This window comes from Malaclemys terrapin, chromosome 1, assembly GCF_027887155.1.
Source record: "Malaclemys terrapin pileata isolate rMalTer1 chromosome 1, rMalTer1.hap1, whole genome shotgun sequence".
Classification (NCBI taxonomy): domain Eukaryota; kingdom Metazoa; phylum Chordata; order Testudines; family Emydidae; genus Malaclemys; species Malaclemys terrapin.
This window is the reverse complement of record NC_071505.1, coordinates 264491349-264507308: the sequence shown is the minus strand read 5'-3', so window position 1 is coordinate 264507308 and position 15960 is coordinate 264491349. Positions and strand designations below refer to the sequence as shown.

The 15960-nt window shown below is 45.0% G+C and overlaps 1 protein-coding gene across 13 annotated transcripts in view; it reads left to right on the top strand.

Annotated features, from left to right (window-relative positions):
- The window catches only part of DOCK9 (dedicator of cytokinesis 9), a 319963-nt gene that overhangs the window by 219184 nt on the left and 84819 nt on the right, over nucleotides 1–15960 (top strand). For all 13 annotated transcript variants that reach the window (XM_054012624.1, XM_054012570.1, XM_054012629.1 and 10 more), the window contains exons 34-36: nucleotides 5086–5219; nucleotides 9423–9537; nucleotides 11933–11999. In XM_054012624.1, coding sequence (XP_053868599.1) covers nucleotides 5086–5219; nucleotides 9423–9537; nucleotides 11933–11999 — 316 coding nt within the window. The remainder of the gene's footprint in view (nucleotides 1–5085; nucleotides 5220–9422; nucleotides 9538–11932; nucleotides 12000–15960) is intronic.

The following is a 15960-nucleotide window of genomic DNA, read 5'->3' as shown; positions in this document are numbered from 1 at the left end:
CTCGGTGGACTCCCGGTTGCCCCGGCGCAAGAAGCACCGCAGCAGTTGGGCTTCAACAAACGATCGGCACCGACTCAGCAACCGAGCACGAGTCGGCACCGCGAAGCATCGGCGGCTCGTTACCCAAGGCCGACCAGTCGTAGCCGTTCCCGGTCCCGGGATCACCGGTACCGTTCCAGGTCGACGAGGCGCCATTCCAGGTCCTGGTCGCGAAGGCGCTACTCTCCAAGATCGGACCGGCACCATTCTACGGCTCCACCATGGCCTTCCAGGTCACCGTCCGTGGTCTCGGGGACTGACTCAGACCGATACGGCGGGGTTGCCCGTAAGTCACAGGCTAGCAGGGACTACGGACAGTCTCAATGGGGCCAGCCGAGCCAATGGCCATTCTGGACACCCTGGGCCTACCACCAACAAGGGCCCCCATCGAGGGCCTCGAGATCCGGGCCATCCCGGTACCGGTCCCGCTCCCCGCGGCACCGTCCGCCATCGTATAGGGAGGCTACGGTCTCTAGACCACCGGAGCGGGAAAGAGGGGACTCGGCACCGAGTACGGTACCGTCCCAATCCCACGCGGCGGGTCATGCCGCAGAGGAGCAATTGGCTGAGGCCGGGTTGCAGGATACTGAGGATGGGCAGAAGGCCCCGACCTCTTCCTCCTCGCCAGATGAGGCAGTTGCGGGCACATTGGTGTCCGGCCCTCCCCCGATTGACCATCGGGCACATCAAGACCTGCTTCGCCGGGTAGCCCTCAATCTGGGTTTGCAGGCGGAAGAGACCGTGGAGCAGGACGACCCCATGGTCGATATCCTGAGCCCAGAGGGCCCCTCCAGAGTCGCTCTCCCGATTATACGGACAGTACAGTCCAACTATAAGACGGTGTGGCAAACACCGGCCTCCAGTGCGCCAACTGCAAAAGGCGTGGAGAGAAAATACTTCGCCCCATCTAGAGGGTTTGACTTCCTCTTTCTGCATCCGTCCCCCTGTTCGCTGGTGGTCTCGGCGGTAAATGAGAAAGAGCGGCATGGCCAGCAAGCTCCTGCCCCCAAGGGCAAGGAAGCTAAGAGATTGGACTTATTCGGGAGGAAAGTCTATTCATCGGGAGGCCTTCAGCTGAGGATCGCCAATCAGCAGGCGATTCCCAACAGGCACAATTTTAACTCCTGGGCATCAGTCGCCAAGTTTAAGGACTCCCTCCCACCTGAAGCCCATCAGGAGTTCACGGCCCTGGTAGAGGAGGGAATGGCAGTGGCCAAGACCTCTTTACAGGCCGCTTTAGACTCAGCCGACGCTGCGGCTAGAACAATTGCGTCGGGAGTCGTGATGAGGCGTTCGGCGTGGTTGCAGGCTTCAGGTCTCCCGCCGGAGGTACAGACCACGCTGCAAGACCTCCCGTTTGAAGGTTCAGGCTTGTTTTCCGACCAGACGGACGCCAGGCTGCATAGCCTTAAGGACTCACGAGCGACCCTTAAGTCATTGGGTATGCACACGCCGGTGACGCAGCGTAAGCCCTTCAAACCCCAGCCGCCGCAAAGGCATTACCACCCTCGGCCCCGTCATGAGCCTTACCGCCGTCGAGGCAGGGATAATAGGCGGAGACGAAACAATACGCCTAACCAGGGCCAGAATCATGGCCAGGGTAAGCCACAGCCGGGAAATAAACCAGGCTTTTGAAGCTACGCCCGAGGACAGCGTACCACTCCCTATACCGGATCCTCCTTTGGGTTTCAAGGACCGTCTGTCCCGTTTCTACCGGGCCTGGTCGCGCATAACATCGGACCGCTGGGTCCTGCGCACAGTGAAGGCGGGTTATACCCTCCAGTTTTCCTCACCCCCTCCCTGCCATCCCCCTTCCCCGTCCCTCTTCAGGGACCCTTCTCACGAGCAACTCCTCGTTCAGGAGGTACAGACCCTTCTCGCTGCAGGAGCAGTAGAAGAGGTCCCTCCGGACCTAAGGGGAAAAGGATTCTATTCCAGATACTTCCTGATTCCCAAGGCAAAAGGGGGCCTTCGTCCTATCTTGGACCTGCGCGATCTAAACAGGTTCCTGATCAAAACGCGCTTTCGTATGGTCTCCCTTGGAACTATTATTCCATCCCTGGATCCGGGGGATTGGTATGCTGCCCTCGATATGAAAGATGCCTATTTTCACATCGCAATCAATCCGGCCCACAGGCGGTTTCTGCGCTTCATCGTCAGCCAGCGCCATTTCCAATTTACGGTCCTGCCCTTCGGCCTGGCGACAGCACCACGGGTGTTTACGAAGTGCATGTCCGTGGTAGCAGCCTTCCTTCGAAAGAGAAGGATGCGTGTGTTCCCGTACCTGGACGATTGGCTACTCGCGGGCAGGTCGGAGGCCAAAGTCCGATCTCACGTAACGCTGGCCTTGCAGACGTTCGACAAGCTCGGCCTCCGGGTCAACGTGCCGAAATCCACGTTAGTCCCCACACAGAGGCTGGACTTCATAGGTGCTACCCTGGACTCGGTAACCGTGCGAGTGAGTTTACCAGAGGCACGGTTCATGTCAATTCACGGGGCCATAAGCTCGGTACAAAAATTTCCCACGACAACGGCAAGGTGTTGCATGCAGCTTCTGGGGCATATGGCAGCTTGCACACACGTGGTCAGACATGCCCGGCTGAGGCTCCGGCCTTTACAGTTGTGGTTCGCCCACACGCATCGCCCCAACAGAGACCCATTGGATCAAGTAGTCACGATCCCGAACCAGGTACTCAGCTCGCTACGCTGGTGGCTCGATCGCCAACAGGTATGCGAGGGGATCCCCTTTGCTGCCCCACAACCCACTCTGACGTTAGTGACAGATGCATCAGACATGGGTTGGGGGGCGCACCTGGGGGAACTGCGGACCCAAGGGCTGTGGTCCAAAGAGGACAAGCTGCTTCACATCAATCTGAAGGAGCTAAGAGCGGTTCGCCTCGCCTGCCAGACCTTCCACGCCTCCCTAAAAGGTCACAGCGTGGCAGTCCTGACGGACAACACTACCGCCATGTTCTATATAAACAAGCAGGGCGGGTCCCGGTCTTCTCCCCTCTGTCACGAGGCACTCCTATTATGGAACTTCTGTATAGCCCATGCGATACACCTCATCGCGACGTATCTTCCGGGAATTCAAAACGGCTTAGCAGACCGCCTCAGCCGATCCTACCAAATGCACGAATGGACGCTGAGAGGAGACGTCCTGCATTCGATCTTCCGGAGGTGGGGTTTTCCCCGGGTGGATCTATTCGCCACCAGGGACAACAGCCAATGCCCTCAGTTCTGCTCGTTCCAGAACCTCAGCCCGGGATCATTAGCAGATGCTTTCATGATCCCATGGGGAGGGAGCCTAAAATATGCCTTCCCTCCATTTCCACTTATACACAAGGTTCTTCTCAAGACCTGCAGGGACAGGGCAACGATCATACTTATTGCCCCGGCCTGGCCTCGCCAGCATTGGTTCACGTCCCTGCTGGAACTGTCCATAGCCGATCCAATCACCCTTCCCCTCCATCGCGACCTAGTCACGCAAGACAAAGGTCGCCTACTCCACCCGAGCCTGTCCTCGCTTCATCTCACAGCATGGTATCTCTCTGGCTGAACGATGCAGAACACAGGTGCTCTCACCAGGTTCAGCAAATCCTCCTTAATAGTAGGAAGCCCTCTACAAGGGCAACATACCTGGCGAAGTGGAAAAGGTTCTCCCACTGGTGTGAGCCTCAACGCATACAACCTTTACAGGCCTCGGTCCCGTCCATCTTGGACTATTTACTGCACCTTAAGAATCAAGGGCTTGCGCCCGCCTCAATTAGAGTTCACTTAGCCGCTATTTTGGCTTTCCATCCGGGAGAGTTGGGAGTGTCAGTATTCTCCAACCCCACAGTGGCCCGATTCCTCAAAGGGCTGGAAAGGGTGTTTCCCTACTCACGCCCGCCGGTTCCGACGTGGTCTCTGAACCTAGTCCTAAATAAACTCATGAGTCCTCCCTTTGAGCCCCCTGGCCACTTGCTCCCTCACGCACCTCTCGTGGAAGGTGGCGTTTCTCGTGGCCATCACGTCGGCCAGAAGGGTATCGGAATTGAGGGCCCTCTCGTCGGAACCACCCTATACAGTGTTCCATAAAGATAAGGTGCAACTTAGGCCGCACCCCAAATTCCTCCCAAAGGTGGTATCACAGTTTCACATGGGGCAAGACATTTGCCTACCGGTGTTTTTTCCAAAACCCCATACGGACCCTCACCACCGCAGCCTACATACCCTGGATGTCCGAAGGGCGTTGGCATTTTACCTGGAGCGGACCAGGTCGTTCCGCAGAACACCCCAGCTGTTCATTGCGATTGCGGAACGTATGAAAGGCTTGCCTATCTCGACACAGCGCTTGTCGGCATGGATTGTGCATTGTATACGCGCTTGTTATGAACTCGCCAATGTTCCGGCCCCGGAGATCCGGGCCCATTCGACTAGAGCCCAAGCGTCCTCAAGGGCCTACTTGGCGCAGGTCCCGATCCAGGAGATCTGTAGGGCAGCCACCTGGTCGTCCATACATACGTTCACAGCCCACTACGCGATCCATCATCAGACCAGAGAGGACGCGATGGTCGGCCGGGCTGTGTTACAGTCAGTTGTACCTTGACTCCTACCCACCTCCAATGGTAAGCTTGGGAATCACCTAATGTGTAATGGACGTGAACAATCACTCGAAGAAGAAAAGACGGTTACTTACCTTCTGTAACTGTTGTTCTTCGAGATGTGTTGTTCACGTCCATTACACTTCCCACCCTCCTTCCCCTCTGTCGGAGTCTCCGGCAAGAAGGAACCGGAGGGGTCGGGTCGGCAGGGATATATATACCCTGGAGCGGGGCGCCGCTCTGGCGGGAAGGTGGGGGCCCCGCCGGCCCGACGGGAGCCGCTAAGGGAAAAAGTTTCCGACGTCCGTGCACGCGGCGCGCGCACACCTAATGTGTAATGGACATGAACAACACATCTCGAAGAACAACAGTTACAGAAGGTAAGTAACCGTCTTTTCTCCATTAGTAATCTCTGTAGTATTTTCTCTCTCATGTGTGTGTCTTTCATTTTTTTATTTAGCTTCCCCATATACCTCATCAACTCCAAATGTTAATTGTGTAAGACATGCTGACTCAAGAGGCTCCCTTATAAGTACAGATTCAGGAAGCAGCTTCCCAGAAAGACATAGTGACAAGAACAATTCTCTTGACAAGGTAAAAAATAAGCTTTTGAATAAGTCTTCATGTTAACAAATGTAATTCAATATCATTAGGAAACTGTCTAGTACATAGTAAGAAATCAATCCAGCTCCCATTGGAGTCAATAGAAGTCTTTTTGCACTAACTCCATTAGGAGTTGAATTGTATTCTGAATGTCAGCATTGATTAAAACATGAAATAACTTCATTTGATAGTGTTACTATACGTAAAATTGTTTATTGTGAAATAAAAAGTAGTTATCATGTGGATTTGCTATTTTGCACTGTATAAATCATCAAAATAATTTATCGAATATGTGAACAGATATTTTTATGTAAAGAAACATTTTTAGAAAATAGTTATTACTGTTTCCTGAGCTGGATAAGGGCACTCTGATCTACTAAAAGAAACATCTTAAGTTTTGCATTCAATAAAGCAGAACTGAAATTTTAGGGTGGGATTTTAAAAAAGCGCTTAAGTGACGTAGGAGTACTGTAAGCCAATTCCAAAGCAAGAAACTGCAGTAACTGTGAGGTATTCAGTCGTGTTTGTTTATAGCTGATGTTAACACTTAATTTTCTTAGACCTTGTTGTGCATTTCACGACATATGTTAATTTTTTTCCATTTGACCCTAACATGCCTTTGTGTGGCAGAGGGAGAAACTTCGCAGAAGGTACTCTGCTCATGCTATGCGCTTTAGTGAAGAGGAACAAGAAAATTCCCACTTAGCAAAGAACAGTCGTGTTACAGTGGACTTTTCACTTCTGACAGTTCCAGCTTTACCAGAGAAAATGTTGCATGTTGCGCTCTCTCTTCAGTTACAAGAAGTATTTTGGTTTTTGTACTTGATATAGTTAAGACTCTGGGTGAAGAGTGTGGTCAGTAGAGTTTTGCCACAACTTTGCAGCATTTTATACCTGCTGTAAATATGATGGATCAAATACCAAAACAACTAAAAAGTTTCATTAAAATAGCATGTAGCTCCCAGTCCTGCAAATGCTTATGCATGTCCTTCACTTTAAACACACAAGTAGACCCATTGAAGTCAATGGAGCTTCTCACATGCTTAAATTTAAGCATGGGTATAAGTGTTGGTAGGTTTGGGGCCTTAGCCTATGGTGTGCCTATTTTAAGTAGACTAAACATTATTTTGTTTTCCTTTTTCCAAGATATATGATTGGCGGAAAATAGATAGATAGATATAAAATATGGACTAAGTAAGAAAATTCTTTAACTGAAAAGATGTTCTGTAGGTGTATTCTGCTGCTAAATGGCAAAACTGTCACCCAACATTTAGTTAATGTTTTGTTAATGTCTTAATTTGCAGTGTTCTGCTAATTAGTTGATCTTTGGGCTGGAATTTTCAAAGGAATTTAGGGGAGTTCAGTGGCAGACATTGAATTTCAATGGGATTTGGGTGCCTGACTCTTAAGCTCCTTTGAAAATCTCCACCTAGTCTATCAGGTTAGGTTATTTAGGTGTTTTGCTTGATGTGGCTGCTGTTAATGTTTCCTCAGAATAATGTTTAGTCCTATCAATTATCCACTGATTTTCTAACTTTCTTTTCAGTAGTTTCAGAGTAACAGCCGTGTTAGTCTGTATCCGCAAAAAGAAGAACAGGAGTACTTGTGGCACCTTAGAGACTAACAAATTTATTAGAGCATAAGCTTTCGTGGACTACAGCCCACTTCTTCGGATGCATATATGCATATATGTAGTCCACGAAAGCTTATGCTCTAATAAATTTGTTAGTCTCTAAGGTGCCACAAGTACTCCTGTTCTTCTTTTTTCTTTTCAGTAGTTCACTTGTACACTGTAAGTGTCTTTGAATTTTTCACCATTTGTATAAGGATTTCATTAATAAAAAGCCAGAGCAATTTTTTATTCTCCATTGAAAATTGCCTATGAAGATCCATGCTTGCAGGAAGTGTATGTTCCTGCAGCATCGAATCCGAGCTTGCTAGTGACTGCTAACGTTATATGCATGTTTCCTGGATTCAGATTACAGTTACACGGCGCCATGGCCTCAGCGTCATCCCAGTTCCTTTTCTACCGCTTCAGCAATGATGTCAGAATCTTTGTTTTTCCTGTAGTTAGCATTATATCTAGTTTCATATTCAGTTCCACTTCAGTTATTTTACTTTACTCCTTGCCTGTTGGATATTTAATTTGGTCTCAGATATGTATCCAGCACAGTAATTTTGCTTTTCACAGCTCTGTTTTGGATTCTCTGATGGCAGATTCCCAGGTGTTTAGGGTTCACATGACTCTCATGCTGAAACAGTGTCTGTCATGGGTCTGCATTTTGCTGCCTGTGTTGAGGAGGACTCATCAAAGGCACTCAATCTAAGAGACATTTATACAAAGTGTTCAGTGAGCAACAGAACTCTCTGAAGGCTCCCTTCATGGGACAAGTGCTCTGACTATATGAGGCTGCTCCCGTGTCAGCTCTTATCCAGCTAATTACTTGTCATGAATGGCTACCTCAACATTGGGAATCTACTCTGAGATCTTGAATGTGAGATGATTTAAGATCCGACCTGTTTATAGAAACCTGAAGATTTAAAACAGATTTATCGTAACATTTTGGAGGACCTGACTATTCACAAAGAAAAATAAATTTAATGAATCTAGGCATTCATGGACAGCATATTTCTCTTCCAGTCAGATAGGTGCCATTGATCTAAAGGCGCCTGAAATAGTGAGCGGGGGCTTGGAGCTATAGAAGATACTATAGGGGATGCTTTGATGCTGAAAATGTTGTCTAGTATGCATCCTGCCTTCTTGGAATTACCTTCCTTTTCAAATCTGTGACCTGTGAAAGATCAAAACCAGCACCTTAAATCGAAACCCAGATAAACAGTGCTGATTGTTCAGCAGTGGTTTAATACATTCTCTTCTGTATCTTCTAAATAGTAAGTTTTATTTATCACTCAGGAACCCTGGTATCAGAGCTTTTCCCTTCCCTGTTCCTTTTTTGTTGACCACCTGATTTAGAAAGGACCGAGTTTGCTTTAAACTTCTTAACCCTGGTCTACACTACAAATGTACATAAATATAACTATGTTGTTCAGGGGTCTGGAAAATGCCCATCCCTGAGTGACGTAATTATACTGACCTAACCCCCACCACAGACAGCTATGTTGACGGGATAGTTTCTCCCGTCAACATAGCTACCACCTCATAGGGAGGTGGAGTACTTATGCTGACAGGACAAGCTCTGCCATCGGTGTAGGTACTGTCTTCACTAAGCACTGCAGTGGCATTGGTGCAGCTGGTCAGCTGCGGCGCTGTAAATGTAGACAAGCCCTCAGATTATCTTTTTATGCCATATAGGGATAAATCTAGGAGGGAAGCACATCTCTAGTCAGATTGCCTTAGAGGGTAAAATGGAATATGCAAAACTGGTATAACTAAGAGTTTTATAATGCTTTCCACCTGGTTCTAGAGAATGTCTAAGAAATGCTTCTTCCACAGAAATGTAAAGCTGCTACTAGGAACACTGTTCATATGAATACACAATACTATTTTAATTTGGTAACTAAACTTGATACACAGTTTGGAAGTTGAGTGCTGGTTTAGTTCTTTTTGGACACACTTCCTTCAAGTGTTGTTATTGTTAGCTAATTTTCCACAACGAAGGGGACTATACAAGCAGTTGCTGGAGAAAGGAAGGTTACTTACCAGTAACTGGTTCTCCAAGAATGTTGGTATTACACGCTTCCCGCACACGACCCTTTCTTTGGAGTTCTCATGTATGACTTTATGGGGAAAAAATCAGTGAGTCAGGGCCATAGCTCCTTGTGACCTCGCTCCAAATGTAGGATCCACAAAGGAGCGTGCATAGGTGTCTTAAAAATCACACCGCTCTTTTCTAAATGATTTTAACTTGGCACCAGTGGCACATGTACTTCCCACAAGTGTAAATACCACTGTATAATCCTAAATTGCAGGTACTGGTAAATAGCTTTTCTTCCCTGAAGGGGGGAAATGCATGTAAAAAAGAAAATAACATTGAAGGTGAAGACACTTAATTTGGCATAGTTTGTATGCACAGTTAGATGGGTTACTAAAATATACCTCTATATAAATTTTGATCTTATCTGCATTCTGAGATCCCCTTCTTTTCATAGGAGTTAACAAAGCAATTCAAAATTGTTAAGTTTTTAACCGTTTAAGAAAATGTTTCACCCAAATTTACTCCTATTTATTCTCAGAACCAGCACTGTGGCACTTTAGGAAGTTCTGTAGTTCGAAGTGGCAAATTCGACCAAACAGAAATCAAAAGTCTGCTCATGTGTTTCCTTCATATTTTAAAAAGCATGTCTGATGGTAGGTAAACAACAATTCTTCTTAATTTTGTAAATTTATGAGATGGAGGGTTTGATTTATAGATCTACAATCTTTCAAACTATTTTCAGTAATGGCTGTGGTATCTTGTTAAGCCTTTCATGTGTGAGTTGATGGCTTTACATTTCTTCTTGTTGTACTTGAGTGATAAAATTAAGTCCCATTTGAAAACTTGTAGTTCGTAAATATTAATTATTCCCTTCAATAGTATATGGTTAGTTGAAGGTCTCAGTTAACAAATATTTGTCATTGCATACGTCAGTGTATGACTTTTTATTGGGTATTGGAGAGGAAGAATGGTCCAGTATTCGGAGCTCTAACTTAGGATTTGTGACACCTGAGTTCAGTTCCCTGCTGTGCCATAGATCTCCTGTGTGACCTTGGGCAAGTCACTTAGTTTCTTTATGCCTCAGTTGCCATCTGTAAAATGGGAATAATAGTACTTCCCTACTTCACAGGAGTATTCTGAGGCAATCAGATATTTCCGTGATGGGGCTATATTAGTAGAGCTGAGTGAATAGTTGATTTTTCAAGTCAGTGGCTAAACTGAAAAATCTGAAGAAAAAAAAATTTTCAGGTCAAATGTTTTTCTTTTTCAGGTATTTTTTTACCCTTCTCTTTGTTTGTTTAAATAAATATAGTTAATTTTTTTAAAACAAAATGGAGCCTTTTTTGGATGGGGGAGGTTAAATTTCAGTTGGAACTATTTGCCCTGAATTTGCCAATAGTTTTGGTGAACCCAAAACAGCATTTTTTTGGCAAATAAACTATTTGTCCAAACAATTTTGTTGAGTTCTACATGAAAGTATTTTGGAACGATAGAAACTTTAAATATATTTATTATGTAAAATGTTAATGAGACGGCCAGTACGGTTATCAGAAATCAGAGTAACAATGTAACTTTCAAAGATTATGTAAAACTAACATTAATTCAGAGTTTTAAAATAGTGACTCAAAATTAAGACATGCATAACAGTTGGCTGAAGTTTAGTTTATAATACAAATGTGCGCTGTCTTTAAAATCTGAGAGGCATAAAACAAGGATGCAGAACATTTTTCTGCCTGCAACTCCCAAAGTTCCCACATGGTTTCCTCTATGACCATACATCTCAGATTTATTTTGTTTAAGTCAAAAGGACTGAGAACTGCAGTATGCAAATTTAATTTTTATCAGTTCTCTCTGCCAAATATAGCAAAAGTCGGTACGTACTTTCAGCACATATTTTGATAATTAATTTCAAATTTGATTTATGTAATGGTAAAAATGTGTACAATGTGATTTGAAAGTTTCATACATTGTATAGCAGGGGTAGGCAACCTATGGCACACGTGCCAAAGGCGGCACGCAAGCTAATTTTCAGTGGCACTCACACTGCCTGGGTCCTGGCCATCGGTCTGGGGGGCTCTGCGTTTTAATTTCAAAATACTTTAATTTTAAATGAAGCTTCTTAAACATTTTAAAAACCTTATTTACTTTACATACAACAATAGTTTTCCTTCTAAAAACTTTAAAATGTATTACTGGCACGTGAAACCTTAAGTTAGAGTGAATAAATGAAGACTCAGTATACCACTTCTAAAAGGTTGCCAACCCCTGTTGTATAGTATCAGGGGGTAGCCGTGTTAGTCTGTATCCACAAAAACAACTAGGAGTCCGGTGGCACCTTAAAGACTAAATCTGTTCGTCTTTAAGGTGCCACCAGACTGCTTGTTGTTTTTATACATTGTATAGTCTCACTTCTTGCAATGTCAGGAATGAGAATAGAAATGTTAATGATATGTTTAATATTTATTACATGCTTTACATGCAATGCTTCATATAATTATTTGAATATGATTTTACATGCCGTAATTGCAAAAAATAAAACAAAACAAAAATATCCTTTGAGTGATTCCCTCTGGCCTTAAACTCTGACTGACTGACAATTATGTATTTACATTTCAAAATATATAAGTAAAATACATTATGTAAAACACTTTATATGAAACCTGCAAATGTATGTTTTTTTCCAATTATTTAAAGGTCTTCTATTTTTCTTAGAATTGCACAATAAATCATTGTCTGCATACTTTATTTTACACATGTATAATAAATACTCCTCTACAAATTAATTCACTATTATGCTATATATTCAATAAACATTTACTGCAGCAATATTCATTCAAAAGACTATCTTTGAAATTACAAGATTAGGTTCAAAGGAAATTTTAAATTTTATAGAAAATTGTGACAGTTATCTGCTCCCAGAAAACCCTTTTCTGAACTGCATGAATTATCATAACCTCAAAGTTGAGAACCAATGGCGCAAAATGTTCTTATTAATATTGTTGTTAACTACCTTTGATTTGTTTATTTTTTAAATTCTTCATTTTCTAGATGCTTTGTTTACATATTGGAACAAGGCTTCAACATCTGAACTTATGGATTTTTTCACAATCACAGAGTGAGTTTGCTTAGCTTTTCATAAAAATTGTATATTTGAATTTGCTTGTTGAACTCAGTGTAGATTTAGATGTTTCATATTAATTCAAAACATGACACCATCAATCAATATTTAGAAGCCCCATACTTAATTTTACATGCAACATTATAGAATATTGCTAGTTCCACACTAATTTGGGGGAGTTAGGCCTAGTCTTCACTTCTCTACAAGTGACAAGTACTTCTCACACCATCGATGTTCTGGGATCGATTTATCGCGTCTGGTTAAGACGCGATAAATCGATCCCGGATCGATCCCGGAAGTGCTCACAATCGACGCCGGTACTCCAGCTCGCCGAGAGGAGTACGCGGCGTCGACGGGGGGAGACTTCCGGCCGCGTCTGGACCGCGGTAAGTCCGGAGTAAGGTACTTCGAATTCAGCTACGTTATTAACGTAGCTGAATTTGCGTACCTTAGTCCGAAGTCCGGACTAAGTGTAGACCAGCCCTTAGAGTGGAGAATTATCACCTTTGGCACTTGGTGAAGTCCTTAAATAGGCTGGGGTACTTAAAATGCTGCTAATACTTCCTCTAGAGTCACCACCTCTTCTGTGTCCCAGATGGAGCCACAACCATTAAAAGTAAAGGTGCAATTACAAATCCAGAATAAATAAAGATGCCCGTTACTGACTTTTTTTCTGAATGCAGTGTTGTTGTAGCCATGTTGGTCCCAGGAGAGTAGAGAAAGAAGGTGGGTGAGGTAACATCTTTTATTGGACCAACTTCTGTTGGTGAGAGAGACAAGCTTTTGAGCTACACAGAGCTCTTCCTCTGGGAACGGTACTTAGAGGTACTTTATTTCAGAATAGGATGGCTTCCCAATTTTGCCCTTTCCTCTTTCACCTCACAAGAAGGGAAAGAGAAGAAGTCAGATAGCCTCTTCTGAACAGGAAAGCAACAATGTCCATCTTTACTTCCACTTGCTTCCCAGAGCTGGTCTGAATGCTGTGGTGGAGTGAAGTCAAGTTTGAGAGCAGCAGTTTTGAGGGGAACAGTGCAGTAGCCTTTCTAAAAGGCCTTCCTGCCGTGCTCCAATCCAGATTGTTCTTCGTCACACCCATAGCCTGAACAGGGCCATTGACACAGTGATAGCCAGACGTTTTGTTATAAATGCACTGATCAAAATGTGTGTTACAAAATGTGCTCTGTGCATGAATCTTCATCTTCAATTAAATATATACTTCAAGTGCTGGTGCTTATGTGTATTCTGTTGTGGATACGCATGCACTTTGTGCCCAGAGTCAGAGAATTCTGGCAAGCAGTGTCCATAGGTCTGTTCCTGTTCTCCTCATGTTTCAAACTGAGAGTATAAGGTGTTGGGTGAACCAGCCACCTCTCCAGTTCATTCTTACCATCGCATGGCTTGAATCGGTACCTCCAGTGCAGTCTTCAACCTGCAAATATTTAAAAGGTTTTTGGTTTAGAATAGCTTTGCAAATAGTTTTTAATAGTTTACAGTGAAGTATGTTAGATTCCTCATCCCAGAGATCCCTCACCGTCCCATACCCCAGTACAGGAATGGGACTGTGCTCAGAACACTAAGCTTTGAAAACAGTCTCTCCTGTCCATGCTCCTTCTCAATGAGTGACAACCACCAGCTCTGCCTAGACTGCTTCCCGGAAGTGCACATCTCTGCCAGGTGCAGTATTTGTTGCTGCTTCCTAGTGTCACCTGTCAGGCATGGAAATTCTGTCTTAAAAAGCACATCATGGAGAAGGCTATTGAAGGCCCAGTCAGACTCAACCCAGGGGACCCCTGCCCATATAGCATCATGAATCAGTGAGGAGCACCCCTCCTACTACAAGGTGTGATTTAGGAGTGAGGGAATCCACATTCACACACCCTCCATCAGGGTCTCTCTTGTGGGGAGGGATAGCTCAGTGGTTCGAGCGTTGGCCTGCTAAACCCAGGGTTGTGAGTTCAATCCTTGTGGGGGCCACTTGGGGATCTGGGGCAAAATCAGTACTTGCTCCTGCTAGTGAAGGCAGGGGGCTGGACTCAATGACCTTTCAAGGTCCCTTCCAGTTCTAGGAGATGGGATATCTCCATTAATTATTATTATTATAAAGGCCGGGAACTCTCCCACACATAAGAGCAGATCCCCATTTAAGTCTACTCCGAAGAGGACAGATCTGACCCTGCCCAGGTTAAGTAAGTCTTTGCTCCCAGCCACCATGGACTCAGAACATCCTAAGCCTAAGAGCCATGAATAAAAGGATCTTTAGAGACGGGCTCTGTCAGTACCAGCCCCACAGTGGCGTCACCAATGCTAGCAATATTACCTAAGGCAAAAAAACAGAAGCCATCAGTTCTGATAAAGAGTACCCTTTGGGATCCTTAACTGCAGAGAGTACTATCACTACCTTATATGTGGTCAGGACAGAGCCTCCCTCCATTGGCTTCAATGGTAAAGGCAGACAGTATCCCACATACTCCAAGAAAAGCAGAGGACATTTTTGTTCTCTCGGTTCCTCAATCTTCTCTGCTATCAGGACCTTCCTTCATCAGGGAGATCATGATTCCACCAACAGATACAAGCTATGGGAAAAGTCTATCCCCCCATCCCATCTACCAGCTGCTGCTTTCCTCCAATGGGACTGTCGGTACCTCCAATGGAACCGGGTCCAGCTTTTTCATCATTGGTAGAATCAAAATCACCAGAGGAACTGTCATCATCTCTTTCAAGGGTAACAGTCCAGACAACAGCTCGAGAGCCTCCTGGAACCAACCTCCACTAAGGCACCTTCCTCAGGACCAGTGGTCCACCATGCATTGGGAACTTCCACAATCCTCCTTTGATCGCCCCATGGACCCATGGGATCCATACGCACAATACACAGGTTCAGTGTGATCTACTAGAGGATCTCTCCATGCCTCCTTCCAAAGGCGCAACCAGATCTTCCTTCTGACCCCACAGAAGAGGAAGATTACTAAAAGACTGAGTCCTTGCACTTTTAAAAGGACTCCAGGGCAACCCTCCATTCCTTGGGACTATATGTACCTTCCCCAAAGAGGAAATGCCACAAACATCCCTGCAAAACAAATCTATGATTCAACAGTTCTACTGTCAACAGTCGTATGAACCACCTCATAAGATACAGAGGGTACAGAAATCATGATACCCTGCACCTCCAGCATCAACAACATCTCAACTTCACCCACTGGCTAAAAGATAATTTTGATGGGATGCTCAGGATTTGTGAACCACTAGTGATGCCTCCTCAACCAACCCCCACCTATATTTTGGTGGCCTCCTATCACTCTTGCTCCACATCTGGAGAGTAGTAACATAGTGTTCTCGACATGTGGTCCGCAGACCCCTGGTGGACTGTGGACTATGTTAAAGGTGGTCTGTGAAAGACTTAGATGAAAACTGACTAAACAGAATTAAACTGTACATACAGACAATAGATTTCCATAGGGGTCCACACCTCCATTCGAGATTTCTAAAAGGGTCCGCAGATGAGAAAAGGTTGAGAACCACTTTAGTAATGGACACATAGTTGTTGGATATCATCCATTCCAGCTACATAATAGAGTTTATCTCCCATCTCCTCCAAAAACCCCTTCCACTCCTTTTTCATAGATCATTCTCGTTAGGATCCTCCATCAGGTAGTGAAAGAGTGGCTTTCTCTTCAACATGAAGGAAAGGGGTTCTATTTGACATATTTCCTAGTATCCCCTCCGTCAACTCAGTGTCTTTATTTGCAAGTTTATTTCCATATGATTATATTGACATCAATAATACAATCCCTGGAAAAGGACACGTGCTTCATAGCTCTAAATATGAAAGATGCTTACTTTCATGTGGACATTCATCCTGCCCTTAAAGGTTTCTCAAGTTTATGGTGGGCGCTGACCACTTTCAGTAAAGGGTTCTTCCCTTCCAACCCTGATATTCTAGGATTCTAGGAACTTGAGA